At 40.6% G+C, this 16474-nt stretch overlaps 1 protein-coding gene across 2 annotated transcripts in view; it reads right to left on the bottom strand.

Annotated features, from left to right (window-relative positions):
• Nucleotides 1-16474, bottom strand: part of polrmt (polymerase (RNA) mitochondrial (DNA directed)) — a 96751-nt gene that overhangs the window by 23016 nt on the left and 57261 nt on the right. The window contains exons 16-17 of one of the 2 annotated variants that reach the window (XM_062039501.1): nucleotides 7821-7873; nucleotides 1767-1865 (exon numbers count right to left, since the gene is read on the bottom strand). In XM_062039501.1, coding sequence (XP_061895485.1) covers nucleotides 1767-1865; nucleotides 7821-7873 — 152 coding nt within the window. The remainder of the gene's footprint in view (nucleotides 1-1766; nucleotides 1866-7820; nucleotides 7874-16474) is intronic. The other variant, XR_009824824.1, reaches the window with a different exon arrangement.

The raw sequence follows: 16474 nt of genomic DNA on the forward strand, positions 1-16474 counted from the left end.
CATCCATTTTCTACCGCTTATTCCCTTCGGGGTCGCGGGGTTTAACAATGTAGAACAAAGAAAAATACAACTAAACTAAGGTAATACAGGGTATAACCCACCTAACCTTATCCCTGTCCACACACACACACACACACACATAAGGCCATCGTTTAAGCTTTCGTTTAAGACCCCCTACCCGCTCCGTCCGGGGGCGCAACTCGACCTAGTACGCATGTGCGGAAAATGGCAGACGCGCATATAGTACGTCATAGTCATCTCTGCTTGGAGGCTGAAATTGGCGGTCGTACTTGACGGCCGCAACTGCTGACCGTTCATTTAACGGCTCCTTCATGGCTTCACAGTAGTTATGGAGTACAAAACTAGACGATGAGTAATCGCTTGACATACATCGCGGACAATAACTGATACGGTCTGCTTTGCCAGTCCAAATGCATTCGCTGTTTTCCGTAGTCTTCCCTCGTCGGCCAGGTAATACAAAGCACACGCTACCTTTTTTTTTTTTAATCACATCCACGGGAGCCCGCATTCTCGTTGTCTCCCCTTCGACAAATGGACAAAGTTTTTCGCTAAGTAGAATCACAGCCGACCTGGACATTCGAAAGTTTTCTTGCCATTCCTTTGGCACAACACACTCGTTGACAAACATATGTACAAAAATATCCAAGGAGGGGAACCCTAAACGATGGGTTAGTGGTGCATGACATGGGGTTTAGGCTAAATAGTTATTCGTTTAAGGAGTTAACCGGCTTAATATAGACAGGACGTATCAACGAATCAACAGAAGACAATCAATTTACAGTTCTAATCATAATTTACATTTTTAACTCACACATCTTATTTTCTCTAGGTTTAAGGTTTTCAATTCCTTGAAGTTGATAGTTCTACTATTTGCAAAAAATACAGGAAACACCTGTTTTGTATGTGTCTATTTAAAAAATAAACACATGACATTGTTCTGACACGATACATGATACATTTAATTTTCTTTTCACCATGCACAGCCTTACATATGCATCGAATGGAATCATATTGTTTTAAAAAGTATTGTTAGTGAATCGTTTCGTAACCCATGTATCGAGATTCATATCATATTCGTAGCTATGTAAGGTAGAGATGCACACCCCAATATGTAGACATCCTGGATAAAAACCTGCTTCAGAGCTCTCTTGAGGTCAGACTGGGGTGACGGTTTATCTTTCAGGAGGACATCGACCCTAAGCACACAGCCAAGACATCAAAGGATTGGCTGCAGGACAACTCTGTAAATGTCTTTGAGTGGCCCAGCCAGAGCCCAGAGTTGCATTCGACTAAACATCTCTGGAGAGATCTGAAAATGGCCGCGCACCAACGTTTCCCATCCAACCTGATGGAGCTTGAGAGGTGCTGCAAATAGGAATAGGCAAAACTGCCCGAAAATAGGTGTGCCAAGCTTGTGGCATCGTATTCTACAAGACTTGAGGCTGTAATTGCTGCCAAAGGTCCATCAACAAATTATTGAGCAAAAGTTGTGAATACTTATGTACATGTGATTTCTTAGTTTTTTATTTTCATTTAATTTGCAGCAGTTTAAAAAAAAAACTTTCATATTGTCATTATAGGGTATTGTGTTTAGAATTGTAGAAATACCCCAAAAAGTGTGTGACAATCATTGGTACTTTAACTTTAACTTAAAAGTGGAGGTATGGTGTTTCCATTAGCCACAGTATCGATACACCGAAATGGTGCTTGGGGTGGCGAAGAACGTCGCTGTGTTGCATGTTTACCTGTAGCAGTGAAGAGCCGTCAACATCATGTGGGTGGAGTCGAGTGAGTGGATGAAGTTTGGTGGGAAGGCGTTCTTCTGTTTCATCGTGTCCGGCTTTCTGAGACGTACAACCAAAGACAAATATATGAACATGTGTCATACTTGAGTTTGCCGTTCTTATTTTTGTATTTGTTTGGGTCCACGTGCTGAAAGAAAGGATTTTCACCATAGTGCTGATGATATCAACCATTGTCATTAGTTTGGTATCCACATAGTGCATTAGCAAATAAAAGAAGATACATACATACAGTACATATATATATATATAGATATATATATATTTATTTAATTTATTTTTGACAACGAGCCTATACATTTAAATACATTAACTTAAGCAAATTGAAATAAGAAATGTACTTGTTCTAAATTTAAAAATGATTAAATATTCACACTTTGATTTGTGTAATTTACTTGCATGTCATTTGATGATATAGAATGTGTTTTCTTTTAAGTCTTGACATGTCTTCAAATGAATTGTAATTACATTACGGGGAAAAAGAAAAAAAAGACACAGAATCCAAAATGTAATTAATTGGACGCTTAATTAACAGCAGTCAAACAACGGGCAGTAAAACAAGAACAAAACATTAAGTAGGTTTTTCTTTTTACACATTTTGGAGTTATTCTTTGGAAGTTTGTGTCCATTAATAAAGAGTTAAAGGCCTACTGAAATGAAATGTTCTTATTAAAACGGGGATAGCAGGTCCATTCTGTGTCATACTTGATCATTTCGTGATATTGCCATATTTTTGCTGAAAGGATTTAGTAGAGAACATCGACGATAAAGTTCGCAACTTTTGGTCGCTGATAAAAAAGCCTTGCCTGTACCGGAAGTGGCGTGACGTCACAGGTTGAAGAGCTCCTCACATCTGCACATTGTTTACACCAGCAGCGAGAGCGATTTGGACCGAGAAAGCGACGATTACCCCATTAATTTGAGCGAGGATAAAAGATTTGTGGATGACGAAAGTGAGAGTGAAGGATTAGAGTGCAGTGCAGGACGCCAGGGTGTATCTTTTTTCGCTCTGACCGTAACTTAGGTAAAAGGGCTCATTGGATTCCACACTTTCTCCTTTTTCTATTGTGGATCACGGATTTGTATTTTAAACCACCTCGGATACTATATCCTCTTGAAAATGAGAGTCGAGAACGCGAAATGGACATTCACAGTGACTTTTATCTCCTAGACAATACATCGGTGAAGCACTTTAGCTTTGGAGCTAAAGTGATAGCATCGTGCTTAACTGCGGATAGAAACAGAAGAAACATGCCCCTGACTGGAAGGATAGACAGAAGATCAACAATACTACTATTACTTCTACTATCAGGAGACACCGAACCAAACCCTGGAACTGTAACCACACGGTTAATGCTGTCCAGCCTGGCGAAGCCTAGCAATGCTGTTGCTAACGACGCCATTGAAGCTAACTTAGCTACGGGACCTCGACAGAGCTATGCTAAAAACATTAGCTCTCCACCTACGCCAGCCCTCATCTGCTCATCACCACCCGTGCTCACTTGCGTTCCAGTGATCGACGGCGCGACGAAGGACTTCACCTGATCATCGGTGCAGTCAGCGGCTAGCGTCGGATAGCACGTCTGCTATCCAACTCAAAGTCCTCCTGGTTGTGTTGCTGTAGCCAGCCGCTAATACACCGATCCCACCTACAGCTTTCTTCTTTGCTGTCTCCATTGTTCATTAAACAAATTGCAAAAGATTCACCAACACAGATGTCCAGAATACTGTGGAATTTTTCGATGAAAACAGACGCTGTTTGTATTGGGACACAATGGTGTCCCAATACTTCCGTTCAATCCGTGACGTCACGCGCAAACGTCATCATACCGAGACGTTTTCAGCCGGATATTTCCCGGGAAATTTAAAATTGCACTTTATAAGTTAACCCAGCCGTTTTGGCATGTGTTGCAATGTTAAGATTTCATCATTGATATATAAACTATCAGACTGCGTGGTCGGTAGTAGTGGGTTTCAGTAGGCCTTTAAAGGTGCACCATTGTCTTACTAAAATTAGGAATAACAATACAGGTGTGTAACCTAGCCCTTGGTTAGGTCTATCCTAAATTAACCAGAGTGTATCAATACTTTGGTATATATTGTGTATATATTACATATATCGTGGAAATGGAGCTCCTTCAGCAATGATGCATTGCATGACAGCAAATATTCTGAAATATTTGCAACCCACCCACTTTCAAGCTTGAGTTTCAACATTGATGCTGAGCTGTAGCACTATGCATTAGATGTCAAGACAATAAGGATGTGAGAGGAAGCAGCCGTCAGTCCTTGTCATCTTTTTCTCCAGAGTGCTCATTCCATCTTGCCTTCTCTGTTGGCTTGAGACCTGCATTCACCTTTATCATCCTTCTTTGGTGTCAACAAACACATCACTCTTACATCCCTAAGGTCAGATATCATCTATTGAGATGAACTGACACTCAGGACGTGCAGACCTCCGTGCAGACCTCCATACATGGAAAACAGATCAGCATCACCCTTCACAAACACTTATCTACTGCATACTTCTGATTTTTCTCATTAAGACTTATGGATGCATCATATAAATTGGTGCAGCTCAATAAATGATTTAGTATCTTGGAAAAGTTAATTTGATTCAGTAGCTCAATTAATTTCAAATAACCATCCATTTATAACCCCAAATACAGTATCGTAAAATTTTAAAAACTGACAAAAGTTGAATATTGTAAAATACTGGTTAGTGCTTAAATTAGCAAATGTTCTATGTCTCTAATTAAAACACGCCACTCGCTGTTTAGTGTCAATGACCCGGCCAAGCAAACATTCAACAGTTAAATTCCACGACTTATGGGCCAGGTCCAAAACGCTACTTGATATATGTGCAGTTAAATTTCTCCTTTTGCCTGAGTTCCCGCACGCAAGAAGAGGGCCATGTTTCCCTGTCCAGAAGTTGCACAACCTCGACGATCCATAGTTTGGATGACCATCTCTGTGCAACCAAAATCAGTAACAGGACCTGCTCCTTAACCCTGGCCCGAATGGGGGATATTAGGCTGAGGGGGGTAACCAAAAACAGCAAAACATTTGACCCCAGTAAGTGCATCGAGGTTAAACAGGGAGAATTGGTACTTATCGCTACAGAGCACCAATGGTGTTCAGCAGTCTGACAGTTTCCGGAAAGAAGCTGTTTCTCAATCTGGTGGTCCTACTCTGGATGCTCCGCAAAGGGTTTGTAGGGTTGGTGAAATCCTTGGTGATGTGGACAGCCTTATTTCTGCATCTGTTTATGAAGTTGTCTGTGGTGCTGGGAAGGCTGCTACCGACTATCCTTTAAGCAGCTTTCACCACTCCCTGCAGTGCCTTTCTCTCTTCAGCCATGGTGCTACTGTGCCACACATGCTGGTGCTTAGGGTGCGCTACACCACATATACAAGCTCCTAGGGATGGAACTCACTAGTCCAGCATGCCACAGATTCCTAAGGAAGTAGAGACTTGTGCGCCTTCTTGAGCAGACAGGTCTTGTGGCTCCAAATGAGGTCCATGGATAGATGAACCATAAAATACCTTAAGCTGGAGACTATTTATACATCTGTTGCTCCGATATGCAAGGTAGAAATGGAGTGTCTGACCTTTCTGGAGAATACCACCGTCTCCTTTGTCTTTTTTTTACATTGTGCATTTGCACCAATGCACCAGATGTTCTAACTACGTTGTGTACTTGGACTCATTGTTGTCTTTGATTCGTCCCACAACTGCTGTGTCTTCACAATATGACAGCTGGGGTGTTTAGCAGTGCAGTCATAGGTCAGCAGTGTGAAGCAGAGGGGCCTCAGGCACACATCCCTAAGGGGAGCCAGTATTGACGGTGGCGAAAAAAAAGACAGTGTTGTAGATCCTGAAAGTTGGTCAGGATGACCAGAGCCCAGTTCCCCAATGTTTCCAGCTTTTTTGCTCTCCACGTGGGTGAGGGCTGTGTGGACCACTGATGAGATGGGGTCACCATGAATTGATTTACGTGGACCCCGACTTAAACAAGTTGAAAAACTTATTCGGGTGTTACCATTTAGTGGTCAATTGTACGGAATATGTACTGTACTGTGCAATCTACTAATACAAGTTTCCATCTATCAATCAAAACCAACCTTTGTTGACATACAGTAAATACAGAGACCAACTCTGCCTATTTTCCCCGATTGGGGGTCTCGGTCAAACCGGTAAAGCTGTAGTCCAGCAATTTGGAAACCGGAGTCTGTCATGCAGTCGTTAAACCACATTTCCCGTTCCCTTGAAACACAGTCTCTGGCCTAATAAGCCAATTTTGTTATGAGTAAACATTGGCTTGGAATAGTGACTGGATCGGTGGTACAGATCTCATTCCACAGGGCGAAATTTGGAGTTCCTGAGTCCATCTGCTTTTTCATTCCTTCCGGGATGTCTGCTTGATAGGAGTGTCAATTAATTTAAAACACAAACAGACTGAGCTCTGTGTATGACCTCTGCAAGATGGATGGAATCCACTTTGATCGGCAGAGGAATATTGAGGGAGGCTGACACTGACCGGCATTTAAGATAAAGATTATATTGTAGAGGTTCAGCTTGCCCCAATTTACCAATCTTATGAATCTCCAATTTAGAGCAGCCCTTGGTAGGATGCTCGTACAGTGACGGCTCATCTCACCTATATAAACCGGTAAAACTGAAGGATACTGTTTTGATTGTAGCTGAGCTGGAGGAAGTCATTTGTCATCATACAGGTCCCTCACGGTTTCTTCTGTAACTTGGGTGCCAGGCCACTGGATGCCTAGCGTGAAAGCAGCCTTTTGCAAACATAATACAGATAGCTGTTTTGTGGGGATACGGCCTGGTGGGCATGGATGGGTCAGCAGAGAAGGTCATTCATTCCATGTTGAGGAGGTCAGAAATGGCGTCACATCTGCATCCTCAACTCCCAGGTCCACATCTAGGAGGTCTTCGAAGAGGACGGGCATGTCCGAGAATGTATTGTCCATCATTTCTGCCCAGCTCTTGGTAGTTCACAGAGGTTGGGTGAGGCCTGGGCAGATACGGGTCGTGACCACTGGACACAGCCACTCTGAGTCTTCTTTCCAGTAGCTTTCCTGGCAGTGAAACACAGCGAGGACATGACTGCGGTCCGCCAGCTATGCCTAAGCATGTTTAGTACCCATGTAAGCTATGCACATAGGGTGAGGGTCCTTGCCTGAGATGGACGCTCCGTATGAATCAGGGCACCAGCGGGATGCAGCCTCTTTAGTCTTCGAGCTTGGTTCTTTAGTACAGACCAAAGCTGATGACTAGACACTGGAAAATTGTCTCATTTACCGTTGTGTTCACAGAACGCCACACATTTAACAATCAAATGCTTACTGAAACCGACAAGGTCACCTTGACACATAACCTCTCAGCTGTAATGTTACACTCGGCTTAGTTGCACTGATAAATAAATACAGAGTAGCTAAAGAGAGGAAGCCTGTCAAAACATGGCCGCTGCACCAAAACCAGTGAACGAAACAATGTAATAAGAGAAATCAGCTCGTCTTTGAACAGTTCGACGTCTGCCCAATGTTAGTTTGGACCTGCAAAAGGAGCTCAGTGTATTTCCCACATGGTAAGAAAGCGAGAATGATTTGGAAGGAGGGGTATGCCATTGGCATGTCAGTTATCCTGATAGAAATTGTGTCATTGGAAATTTTGTAATGATAGACACTCATGTTGATATTCTATACTGAAACAATGAATTGAGTTTAAAAAAGAACCATACAGCCTAATAACGCACATAATGCTGCTCATCCCACAAATGCGGGTTCCTTTAAGTAGGGTATCATTTAAAACAGAAAAAAACAAGCTTGTCATTTGTCTAGCAATGTCTGGAAATAAGCATGACCCGGAAGCATAGAAAACACACATTTCAAAACATTTTCTGTTGTTTTTTAAAGTAGCCTTTTTGTAATCCAAATTTAATGAGCCAACAAAGCAGCAAAAAAAAAAAAACCTTACTCTTTGGTGTCATGGTTGATCTGAACATTGAGCTGTTGTATGGTGCTCCTCAGCTGGAGGAAAAAAAGAAAAGAAATAGTCTTAGAACGTATCCATCATGCTGGTATTAGACTCAAGAACCATGTCAACGCCATGCTGGTGATGACCTTTGACATTTTGGTATTACACTACTAAATATATGAAGTCTGAGGTCTTGCTAACAAGCGTTGAAAGCTTTTATTAGTAGATCTCTGTGTTGCAAATGCATCTCTCGAGTTGGTATTTGTGAATCAGAGGAAGAAAAACTCTGACATGCTTGGGCAAAAGTCATTTGGTACCACCTGTTTTGTTTTGCTTGTATAAAATTATATTCTGCAAATCTAAGACTACATATTTTTCAGAATGTATACATTTGTCTTAGAGTCAGATCAATGTGGTAGCCTACTATTCAAGAATGGCACAAAACTAAGCGGTTCTTGCTTGGTGCACAACAAAAAAAAACATCTGGCTTTTGCATCAGGCACTAGTTCATTTGCCAACTCAATTTAACGATAACAACAGCAACCTTTTAGAGGCAGTTGTTCCTCGCGGAAGATATGACGTGCTGAGCTAATCTCCCAAACCTCAAGAGCGCATACGGTCCACGATGCCGAGCCATCTGTGGCATCACAGTGTACCGACCCTTTGGAATCTCGCCAGGGTGGAAACAACAGGCTACTATCAGCATGGAGATACAAGCGGTAAATGCAACGCTGCCATCTCTTCGATGTGAGCTCATTGCTAGTTTGTTTACCCTGACTTGTGTTCCCGAATAAAGATGGGGCATTTGGCACTGACGGAATGTGGATTTAATGGGAGAGATCGTTTGCATTTCATTTACAAAACCCAAAACCAGTGAAGTTGGCACGTTGTGTAGATCGTAAATAAAAACAGAATACAATGATTTGCAAATCCTTTTCAACTTATATTAAATGTAATAGACTGCAAAGACAAGATATTTAATGTTCGAACTGGAAAAATTTATTTTGTGCAAATATTAGCTCACTTGGAATTTGATGCCTGCAACATGTATCAAAAAAGCTGGCACAAGTGGCAAAAAAGACTGAGAAAGTTGAGGAATGCTCATCAAACATGTATTTGGAACATCCCACAGGTGAACAGGCTAATTGGGACCAGGTGGGTGCCATGATTGGGTATAAAAACAGCTTCCATGAAATGCTCAGTCATTTACAAACAAGGATGGGGCGAGGGTCACCACTTTGTGAGCAAATTGTCAAACAGTTTAAGAACAACATTTCTCAATAAGCTATTGCAAGGAATTTAGGGATTTCACCATATAATGTCCGTAATATCATCAAAAGCTTCAGAGAATCTGGAGAAATCACTGCACATAAGCGGCATGCCCGTGACCTTGGATCCCTCAGGCGGTACTGCATCAAAAAAACGACATCAGTGTGTAAAGGATATCACCACATTGGCTCACTTCTGAAAACCACTGTCAGTAACTACGGTTTGTCGCTACATCTGTAAGTGCAAGTTCAAACTCTAATATGCAAAGCAAAAGCCATTTATTAACAACACCCAGAAACGCCGCCGGCTTCGCTGGGCCCGAGCTTATCTAAGATAGACTGATGCAAAGTGGAAAATTGTGCTGTGGTCTGACGAGTCCACATTTCAAATTGTTTTTGGAAACTGTGGACGTCGTGTCCTCTGGACTAAAGAGGAAAAGAACCATCCGGATTGTTATAGGCGCAAAGTTCAAAAGCCAGCATCTGTGATAGTATAGGGGTGTATTAGTGCCCAAGGCACGGGTAACTTACACATCTGTGAAGGCACCATTATTGCTGAAAGGTACATACAGGTTTTGGAGCAACATATGTTGCCATCTGAGCAACATTATCATGGACGTCCCTGCTTATTTCAACAAAACAATGCCAAGCCACGTGTTACAACAGCGTGGCTTCATAATAAAAGAGTGCGGGTACTAGACTGGCCTGCCTGTAGTCCAGACCTGTCTCCCATTGAAAATGTGTGGTGCAATATGAAGCCTAAAATACCACAACAGAGACTTCGGACTGTTGAACAACTTAAGCTGTATAACAAGCAAGAATGGGAAATAATTCCACCTGAAAAGCATAACAAATTGGTGTCCTCAGTTCCCAAATGTTTAATGAGTGTTGTTAAAAGGAAAGGTCATGTAACACAGTGGTAAAAATTCCCCTGTGCCAACTTTTTTGCACTGTGTTGCTGCCATTAAATTCTAAGTTAATGATTATTTGCAAAAAGAACATATAAGTTTCTCAGTTTGAACATTAAATATCTTGTCTTTGCAGTTTATTCAATTGAACATAAGTTGAAAAGGATTTGCAAATTAGTGTATTGTTTTTATTTATGATTTACACAACGTGCCAACTTCACTGGTTTTGGGTTTTGTACATAGTCACCTGACTTTTGTTTGGCATAGAATAAATAGAGCTTTATTTGCTTTCAGTTTCTTAATGTAATATGCTAATGCTGATGTGAAGCTCCTTTTATTATGTCTCCACTATAGAACAAACACTAAAGCTCATTAAAGTGCACAACTCTCCAGTGAGCTCCTGCAGAGTTTAGCAACCCAACATCTACAAGAATTAAGGATTTTATTCTCGTTGACAAGGATGGTTTTTGGAGGGCTATACGGTCAACACTCAAGCCCTTATGATGATTAAATTATTATCCTCGTTGATGTTATTTAAACCAGCATTGACAAAAAGTGCCAGACTGGAAATTAGGCCATAAAGGCCTTCAGTAAGAATGATGACAAATTTGACATTTGAAATAGTTCTGTTCACACAGATGGTGTGCTTAATTAATTAATCTTTGTTTGAAAAGTCTCTTTGAGAGGAGTTTTGATTAATTTTGCTGTGCTGTTTTGTCAGTTTAGGCATACAATGAATGTCAAAATTCTGCGTAAAAGATAATTAAAAAAATATATTTATTATTTAGACACACATGTCTATAGACACATGCTAAAATAATAATGTACTAATGCTGTGCAACTAATTTTAGCTGAAATTTAAACGGGACCTATGATGAATTGTGTTTTTTTCTGACAAACGTTACAATGTTGGATGCTCGTGTTAAAAAATACTGAAGCATCAAATCATAAGGTTCATGCATTTGGGTATGAGCTTGCACAGTTTTGGATACCTCTGCCTACAGGGTTTTGCAGTCTGGCTATGTTGTGACATCACAGCAAGGTGGACGTACCTATTTGGACATTAAGTAAAGCTACCAGCCAGAGGGGGAGGTGAGTTTGAGGACACACAAGAGAAGGTAGGATGAAGTGTTATTTTCATCTAGGCATAAGAACAATAACACCATCATGCAGCTTTAGAAGCAGCTTTTTTAATGCAGGTATCTGTATCGATCGGAGAGTGTGCAGGTGTACTTAATGTTGTGACCAATATAATATTTATAAAGTACATTTTTGTCCGTGTCTGGAAAAAATTGCTGTTATGTTTGTTTTCAAAATATACAGGGTGTCCAAAAAGTCTCTTTCCAATTTTAAGAATTTAATACAAAGGAAGTTGACAAGATTTGTTAACTAGATTTGTTCTAATGCAATCAGTGGCTGTCAAAGTTGTTGTTGTTTTTTTTACCTGATTTAATACACCTCTATATGGGCACCACTAGTTCAGAATCAAAATTACATTTATTGGCCAAGTATGTACCACACAAGGAATTTGGTACTGGCACATCAAGACGGTAGTCGATTTCTTGCTATGTTCGCTGTAGCATAGCCTAATCAATGGTGGCAAATTAATGACTTTCAACCAACCATTTTCCAGCAAGATGGTGCACCACTACATTGAGGACTGCATGTTCGTCAGTTCCTCAATCAAACATTCCCAGACTGGTGGATTGGAAGAGATAGCCATGGCCACCACATTCACCAGATATCACTCCCTTGGACTCCTTTTTAAGGAGTTATTTGAAAAATGTTGTATATCGAACAAAGATACGGGAAATTACTGACTTGAAGCAAACGATTTCTGATGCCATTGCCACCATTGATGAGGCAACGCAACAGCGAACATGGCAAGAAATTGAGTACCGTCTTGATGTGCTTTGTGCAACTAGTGGTGCCCATATAGAGGTGTATTTAATGAGGTAAAAAAAAGAACCTTGACGATCACTGATTACATCAGAACAAACCTAGGTAACAAATCTTGTAAACTGCCTTTGTAATATTTTTTTTAAATTGTAAAGAGATTTTATGGACAACCTGTATATTTAACAGTGTACATTTTAGAAGATAAATTAAGATACTAGAGGGTGAGGCATGTCTTCATTTGCAATCTGGGAACAAATGCACAAACAAACCTCTTGTAGACAGACTAAAAAACGGTTTGTTCATGTGACCATGGAGCAAAATGTACGCAAAATTTACAACAAAGTACATCAAATGCATATTATCTAGACCAGTGGTTCTCAACCTTTTTTCAGTGATGTATCCCCTGTGAACATTTTTTTAATTCAAGTACCCCCTAATCAGAGGAAAGCATATTTGGTTGAAAAAAAGAGATAAAGAAGTAAAATACAGCACTATGTCATCAGTTTCTGATTTATTGAATTGTATAACAGTGCAAAATATTGCTCCTTTGTAGTGGTCTTTCTTGAACTATTTGGAAAAAAAGATATAAAAATAACTAAAAACTTGTTGAAAAATAAACAAGTGATTCAATTATAAATAAAGATTTCTACACATAGAAGTAATCATCAACTTAAAGTGCCCTCTTTGGGGATTGTAATAGAGATCCATCTGGATTCATGAACTTAATTCTAAACATTTATTTTGTTGAAGTATTATTCAATAAATATATTTATAAAGGATTTTTGAATTGTTGCTATTTTTAGAATATTTAAAAAAAATCTCACGTACCCCTTGGCATACCTTCAAGTACCCCCAGGGGTACGCGTACCCCCATTTGAGAACCACTGATCTAAACCATAAGTACCACTTCAGCACTGGTCAAAAAGGCACAGAAAAGACTCCACTTCCCTAGAGGACATTGCTCGATCTCGCCACCTCGAAAGAACAAATACAATACTAGCACATAACTCTCACCCTGGTTAGCACTTGTCCAACCTGCTGCCATGAGGGAAGAGATTTTGGTCGCGCAAGAGCAGGACAAAGAGAGCTAAAAACAGTTTTTACCCGAGGGGCATTAGGATATTGAATCCGTCCCAATAGTTTAGGCCTACACTGTTTTTCACTGTTGCACTGTTTGTACTGGTATCTATGTATTTATTTTTACATGTTATTTATTATTGTTTGTCTTGTATTTCAACTGCACCAAACAGACTTGTCATGTTTGATAACAATAAAGTGTTATTTTCTATTCGAAATGTAGATCCTCATATTCTTATTGAATGACGACGTGTACCGACCTTGGACTAACCGCACTCAGTGACGAAACACATTCAAATAAATATTGGGCTTATTGCTACCGTAGACAGCACAACACTTCTAGTTTAACTTTTATTCATATACATTACACTTACTTTTGTTATCTGCTGTCCTGACAAGATGCCTACCTGGTGCGTGTTGGCAACTGTGGTGAAATTGGCTTGTCAAAACTGCCGTGTATAGTCACAATTTAACTTTTTTCCGGGGTGCGCCAAACTGGGAGCATGATTACGAAATAACAATTGCCATTTTTTGGACCAGTCACAAAGATGTTTACAAAATAATCGGCTCTGTAGGCCTGGCCACTTACACCAGGTAAAAATATGACTATGGGACAAAGTACGTCCCTTGACAGCACAATAGGGAACACATACTTTCTTAATACAGGACAATTCCGTTTTTCAAAGGATTATTGGCAACCGTTATGGACATAAACAAACAGTTAACAGCATCTGGCGGACACAATCTTATCACATATATTGGCCAAAAATGTGTGTGATCGATCGATTGGAGCACCACGAGATGCATCTTTTTCCTCTGAGTGTGGCCATCTTGTGTTGATGCATCTACGCAAAGTACTGTACGTGACATGGACATATTCGCGCCATCATTGACATCAACAAAGTCGATGAATCGTCTCAGCCCTAGTCACAGTATGCATGTGTTATTCCGTCAAAATATTTAACGTTATTAAATAACAAAATTAGTTCCTGCCATTACGTTATCTTCGACAGCCCGAGTATTTATATCCCATGGGTTTGTAGATGTCCAGTTCAAGGGTTTGTGCTTTGCTTTACATGCCAACCAACAGGTTACCTTCTCCCTGAGCCTTTCTTTTGTCACTCACACACACTAATGACCTGAAGAGATGCAGCTCCAACACAAAAAAACAATCTCCAAGGTTGTTAGCAAGTTAGCAAACAACACACGAAGAGTGATTTGAAGATAATGGCAATGAATTAAAGGCCTACTGAAAGCCACTACTACCGATCACGCAGTCTGATAGTTTATATATCAATGATGAAATCTTAACATTGCAACACATGCCAATACGGCCGGGTTAACTTATAAAGTGCAATTTTAAATTTCCCGGGAAACTTCCGGCTGAAAACGTCTAGGTATGACGTTTGCGCGTGACGTCAATGGTTGAAGCGGAAGTATTGGTACACCATTGTATCCCAATACAAACAGCTCTGTTTTCATCGTAAAATTCCACAGTATTCTGGACATCTGTGTTGGTGAATCTTTTGCAATTTGTTTAATGAACAATGGAGACTGCAAAGAAGAAAGCTGTAGGTGGGATCGGTGTATTAGCGGCTGGCTGCAGCAACACAATCAGGAGGACTTTGAGTTGGATAGCAGACGCGCTATCCGACGCTAGCCGCCGACCGCATCGATGATCGGGTGAAGTCCTTCGTCGCACCGTCGATCGCTGGAACGCAGGTGAGCACGGGTCGTGACGAGCAGATGAGGGCTGGCGTAGGTGGAGAGCTAATGTTTTTAGCATAGCTCTGTCGAGGTCCCGTAGCTAAGTTAGCTTCAATGGCGTCGTTAGCAACATCATTGCTATTGGCTTCGCCAGGCTGGACAGCATTAACCGTGTGGTTACAGGTCCAGAGTTTGGTAGTATTGTTGATCTTCTGTCTATCCTTCCAGTCAGGGGCTTATTTCTTTTGTTTCTATCTGCATTTAAGCACGATGCTATCATGTTAGCTCCGTAGCTAAAGTGCTTCGCCGATGTATTGTCGTGGGGATAAAAGTCACTGTGAATGTCCATTTCGTGTTCTCGACTCTCATTTTCAAGAGGATATAGTATCCGAGGTGGTTTAAAATACAAATCCGTGACCCACAATAGAAAAAGGAGAAAATGCGAAATCCAATGAGCCCTTGTACCTAAGTTACAGTCAGAGCGAAAAAAGATACGTCCTGCACTGCACTCTAGTCCTTCACTCTCACGTTCCTCATCCACGAATCTTTCATCCTGGCTCAAATTAATGGGGTAATCGTCGCTTTCTCGGTCCGAATCTCTCTCGCTGCTGGTGTAAACAATGGGGAAATGTGAGGAGCCTTTCAACCTGTAACGTCACGCTACTTCCGGTACAGGCAAGGCTTTTTTATCAGCGACCAAAAGTTGCAAACTTTATCGTCTATGTTCTCTATTAAATCCTTTCAGCAAAAATATGGCAATATCGCGAAATGATCAAGTATGACACATAGAATGGATCTGCTATCCCCGTTTAAATAAGAACATTTCATTTCAGTAGGCCTTTAAGCAAAGTTATCAAACAACTGCTCTATCTCAAACTAGCAGTTGTTACTCAAATTGAAAACATGATTTTAAATATAATTATAATACAAAACATTTGGTCCTCAAAAATACTTTTTACAAAATAGGTCTTAAAAAAATAGGTTGCCTTATATTTGCATCAATTTGGCACAGATTGAATTGAATTAATTTTTAATGAGCCAGAGCGTATCAGATAAAAACACTCTTTTTTTTATAGTCAAATAGGTTCAAGATGGCATCCTTAACATAAATCCAACAAAAATATAACAAACTGCGTGAAGAAAGGCTAGAGTATTACAGAATTAGTCTGACAGGTTTTTACATGGATTAAAGTCAATCACAGTCACATTCAGTGAGCCGCTAAGCAACTCACTTTGATGGGTCTGGTCGATAGCTTGAAGGTCACAGTTGGATGAATGACATAATCCGATGTTTATCAAGAAACAATTTTAAAATAGAGTAAAAAGCCTATTAGTTTCTGCCATGGTTGCTATCTCGTACATCAACGCTTTAGGAGGATTGTGTCCGTCATGCTCCCAGCTTTATGTACTAGCAAGAAAGCAATGAAGGCTGCCTTTGGTCTGACGAATGGAAGGCCAGGTGGTAAAGGAGGTCATCAGTGTACCGGGTACATTGTAATATGTGCCCTGTTTATTACAATGCAAGTATGCATGATCTGTGCTTGAGACCTGACTTGAACACTGGGGGTTTGAAGAATGCGACCTAGGCTAACCTGAAAGAGAGGGCCTGCGGTCTAAATTACTCGAGACCTGCTATGCAGATGCACGTCTACAAAAGCCATCAGTAACCACATACCAAGAAGAGAGGTGCCCCCATTTATCACATAGATGTAATACTAATCAATCCTCAATGGTCACCTGATGTTGGACCTCTTTGTAGACACACATACTTTAACCACACTCTCCGCGACCTTTT

Source organism: Entelurus aequoreus, linkage group LG27 (assembly GCF_033978785.1).
Source record: "Entelurus aequoreus isolate RoL-2023_Sb linkage group LG27, RoL_Eaeq_v1.1, whole genome shotgun sequence".
Lineage (NCBI taxonomy): Eukaryota > Metazoa > Chordata > Actinopteri > Syngnathiformes > Syngnathidae > Entelurus > Entelurus aequoreus.